The sequence below is a fragment of the Leptonotus elevatus genome, chromosome 1, assembly GCF_054856555.1.
Source record: "Leptonotus elevatus isolate MCC_2025b chromosome 1, RoL_Lele_1.0, whole genome shotgun sequence".
NCBI lineage: Eukaryota > Metazoa > Chordata > Actinopteri > Syngnathiformes > Syngnathidae > Leptonotus > Leptonotus elevatus.
The window spans coordinates 48,282,055-48,286,488 of NC_141239.1; the positions used below are offsets into that span (position 1 = coordinate 48,282,055).

The 4,434-nt window shown below is 38.5% G+C and overlaps 1 protein-coding gene across 2 annotated transcripts; it reads right to left on the reverse strand.

Moving 5' to 3' along the window:
* Positions 1 to 1,102: 1,102 nt before the first annotated feature.
* natd1 (protein NATD1) lies at positions 1,103 to 4,190 on the reverse strand. 2 transcript variants are annotated; one of them, XR_015095408.1, is made up of 4 exons: positions 3,991 to 4,190; positions 2,737 to 2,855; positions 2,478 to 2,651; positions 1,103 to 2,350 (listed from the first exon to the last, which is right to left on the reverse strand). XR_015095408.1 is itself a non-coding variant. In XM_086078990.1 (3 exons), the coding sequence occupies exons 1-3, from the start codon at positions 4,088 to 4,090 to the stop codon at positions 2,535 to 2,537; spliced, it is 336 nt and encodes a 111-aa protein (XP_085935116.1). In that variant the 5' UTR covers positions 4,091 to 4,189; the 3' UTR covers positions 1,103 to 2,534. The 2 variants fall into 2 exon arrangements, 1 of the variants encoding a protein (XP_085935116.1); XM_086078990.1 differs by having other exon boundaries at positions 1,103 to 2,651; positions 3,991 to 4,189.
* Between the last annotated feature and the right edge of the window lie 244 nt (positions 4,191 to 4,434).

A 4,434-nucleotide genomic window follows, 5' to 3' on the forward strand; every position in this document is an offset into this window, starting at 1 on the left:
GTGGCAGCATACAAGTAAACTGAGGTACACTGAGACTAGGAAGGGTTTGTTGCAATATATTAAGTGCCAGATACTCACCCATGCTGTTCCTCGCGTGCTACCTCACCGTTCCGTTCCTGCGCTCTAGGCTGTGTACGTGCTGTAACCTGACTCCAACATTTTGGATGTGACAACAGCTGCCACAATGTGCTATATGTGCTATATGTGCTACTGACTGTTGCATCTACGCAGTACAATGACAGAGTAAATCAACAAAATACACAGTATAGCCCATGGACGACATTGTATTTATTTACTATTACATCATATTGTTTATTAGCACACAACAAATTGATGGATAACTGGTTTTGAATTCAGACAAAAATAATTGTTCAACTATTGTTCAAGTTGTGATTTACGACATGACAATTTGAAATTTTGGTTCAGATTTTAGCAAGCTTCATGGAAGTTGGCATGATTTGGTTTTGCAGGCCAAATAAAATGAGTACCGGGCTGGATGTGGATCCCGTACATTGAGTTTGACACCTGAGTCTTAGACATTTGAAAATAAATAAGACTTTTTTTAATTTTATTTTAATTAAATCCCATCCCTTCTCTCCAAATTGTAGTTTACTACCCTCTGCATATTAAGTGTCAGAAAAGTTCCAAGACCAGTCTTACCCCACCCCGCCAAAAAAAACAAGCAAGGTTGCTTCACCATAGCTTTGTTATTCTCAGCTAGGAAATGTCAGATGCTCAGGGCATTGTGAACAGCCACAAACTGTCGTGCCAAAACTCTCGCTGCTTCTCGCATACTGAAGAAAATCGTTCTGGTTGACCATCTGGCCCGGTGGCAAGAACTCCCAGTGGATGATGCCCCTCACCTGTGAAGAACTCCATCAACATGACTGTAAATTTTAACTTTAGACTGTATTGCTTTTCTCAGACTTGACGACTTTTGGGGTTTTCTACTGGGGGCACTCACGTTTGTTCTCTGGTTCATCCTTCTCATCACAGGTGATGACTCTCCCTAGAAAGTCTGGTCTCATTTGTGACATCACTCTACCACCAGTTTGTGTGTTAATTATACTGCACAATCATACAAAATAAATGATGACATTGCTCATGTTTGTATTTTTTATTACTTTTTTCAGACAATAGTGTCAAGCACAAAACAATTTCAGTCAAGTGAACATTTGAAAGGGTTAAGTCATTTAGCGTTCAAGAAAATGCACACATACATATAAACAAGAAATAAAATATTGCCTATTAATAGGTGATTGCCACCTAGTAAAGTAGTATTTTCTGCATTTCAAGCAGTCTGTAGGCCCTACATTTGAATGTAGTTCTGCCAGAGTGTAAGGAATTTCCTGAGGTTTGCTGCTCCTCAACACCTAGATTGTCAACAGCAAAGGGAGCCAAACTAGGGGAAAACCACAATGAAACATTTGAGGGATTTTGATTTTACAACACAATGATACCTATCATTGTGAAATCCAAAAGCACGATTCTTTGTGGTGCAGAAGAAAGAAAATGACACACAATAGGAACGTAGTGAGTAAACTTCAGCCATCCAGTTTCAAGTTCTAGAATCAACAAAGGATGCGGTTTGACTTGAATAGAAATGCCCTGAATGCAGTTGAGCAGTTTTTAAAAAAAAATGCTGGTTTGTCCATTTGCACACTTCACAGTGACAAGGTTATCTATCATGTGGGTGTCGTAAATAAAAAGGGTTGTGTCCTGTATTCTTTTCAAGCCAATGTATGGCCGACCCTCTTTGTTAAAATGGTGACATTTCTGGGAAGACCAGATCACTTCAGTGTAACGGGGAAAAAAACGGGGGGGGAAATGAAAGAGTTGGGTAAATATAGAGGAATCACATGGCTATATGCTGTATATTGTTTTAATTAGAACAACCAAATACCCCAATCTATGCATTTGCAACAATATGTCAGACCCCCCACCACCACCACTAAAATGATGTTCGGATATTAGGTTTGATACGCTTTTAAGCATGGATTTATCTGACCTTTTAAACTAGTGCAAGGCTGTCTTGCTTCAATTCAACGTCTCTGCCAATTTGCATTATTACACAATGTAAGTAAAAACCGTCTTGAACATGGTGGCAGCGGAAAGGTCAAACGAAAAAAAAATATATATTTTTTGAAAAGTTGAATTCTGTCAACAGAAAAACAAAGCTGCAGACACATAAGCTCCGTCTTCTACCTGTAAGCAAATCAAATGTGACTCCCATTTCTTTTGTTACACAAGGGTGAAGAATTTGCATCCTGAATCTTTTCCATCTGATAGAGACAATGGACTCAGGTGTCAGCTGACTGGTGTCCTGTTTTCAGCTGAAGGAGCTTTCCCACTGTTGTGAACAGATGTGACCAAGTCAAGTCAGCATTAAAGTTTCTTGCAAGGAGATAGTCTGCCTCCTTCTAAAATTGCCTGGAAGGTCCGTTGTTGTATGCAAGCCTTTAAAATCCAAACCATACCTCACTTATGAGAGTCTCTCTCTGTCTCTCTTTGCTGTCTTTTGGCACCGTGTGAGGTCATTGGTAAATATGTTCCAAGTAATGAGGTTGAGGATTTTCTTTGACGTATTTCTGGATGTACCAACAGGTCAGATGAGCTTTCAGATCTTCTTCCACCACAAAGTCCATGGCCGCCTGTGTTCACAGAAACATATTTGTATTACTCTTTGAAACTCTGCAGTAATGAGGTGGGCCTTCTACATATGTTGGTGGACTTTACCTTGGCCAGGTGTTTGGCAATTCCTCTCCCTCTGTAAGCATCTGGAACTTCAGTATGCTGCAGGTCCACCGTCTTCTTCCCAACGTATTCATACAGAAGAACTGCACGATCGTGAGACCCTGAGGGACGTCAAAGTCAATACTGTTACTAGTTTCTAGCCACTTATTTCACTAGTTTACATAAGTTGCCCTTCCTCGGCTCACTGGCAAACAACACAGGTGAGAATAAGGACTAACATTAAACCGGCAATTTGGTCATCAACAGATTGATGATAACAGTAGATTTATTAACATGAGAATTTGACAAAAAGGACAAACAAAAACAGTACTGGATTATATCAGACCAAATCCAAAATCTCCAATATTAGCAGTATATATATATATACGGGGTACATATACACTGCTAAAAAAAATATTGTATCAGATTGATAGTATGATAGAGAGTATTCTAGACTGCAATATCTGTAGTGAACATGTATCAGGATACCCCAAATAATTTGAATCAAAATGAGAATTGGGGAAAATGTCAACACATACAGTTCACTTATTGAGTATTCTCAGAGATGAACAAGACTGTTTATCTTGGAAGATGGTATATGTTGGTAATGCAAACAAACACAATGTAATTATTGAAAGGGTGTTTTTAATAGCAGCAAGTAGCAACTTTTTATTATCTGTTGTCTTTCCTAAATCATGTTTGATTAAATATTTGCACTGTAATTAATTGCATTATACTAATAAAATAAAATTATTATTCCATTGATTTGAGAGTTCGTTCTGTTCATATTTTTCCCCCTAAACAAAGCCCAAAAGAATACAATATTTAAAATAAAGTTTAAGTGTGCAAGCTGAATCTATAGATTTAATGTGTGTTATTAACCAAGTATCGATTAATCGGGGTTATAGAACCAGCAAGAACATTTAGTCTTATTTCTTCTATTTGTTGTATTAACACATTTTCCCATAATATGCTATTTCATTTTTGTTAACTAAATAAAAAAATATGAGTTAGTTCTATGTAAGGTTTTTTTTTTTTTTGCTAACAATTCCTTTTATCCTTTGTATCGGTCTCATACGTGTTTCCCCATACTGCAACACAGCAAGTAATGTATGAGTGGATACTATATGTGTACCGTACAATGATTTCTTGTTGATGAAATATTGCGCTTCCTACGCAAAAAGAAGCTAACTTAACAACAAGCTGTGAGCTAACATTAGCCAAAAGCTACCACCATGAACATCACGTTGAACATACCGTTGAGTCTTATGACAAATTGTCGACGCTTTTTGTCGTGTTCCACCTGGATTTGAGGGTTGTTGGCATCGAAGGCATTTGCTTGTGCTGTGTGAGCCATAGCGAAGGGCTTTTAAAAAACGCGACGACGATGATATGAACGCGTCTGTGCAACGATGCCAAGCAGAAATGGCTCCAGACTACATGGGAAGCAAAACACTTCAGGCAACGAAATCAGCTGGAGGATCACGTGACACTCGACCAATCAGCACCTGGTTTGTGGGCGGGGACTAAAAATGACACATGTCTAGCATTTTATTATTATATTTGTTTTGTCTCGGAAATGGCGAAACGAGAAGCGATGAGGAATTGCTGGTTATTACTTCACAACATTTCATAGTTTTTCACTGAGCCATGGTGATGATGACGTCATAGCTCTCCGACGAGTAAACGCCGAGTCGTTGC

Bases quoted from the DNA above. Each gene is read 5' to 3' on its own strand.
- natd1 (XM_086078990.1), bottom strand. From the start codon at position 4,090: ATGGCTCACACAGCACAAGCAAATGCCTTCGATGCCAACAACCCTCAA. The intron at 2,856-3,990 runs GTATGTTCAACG...GACGTCCCTCAG, and splicing joins ATTTGTCATAAGACTCAACG to GGTCTCACGATCGTGCAGTT. The intron at 2,652-2,736 runs GTAAAGTCCACC...CTGTGAACACAG, and splicing joins TTGCCAAACACCTGGCCAAG to GCGGCCATGGACTTTGTGGT.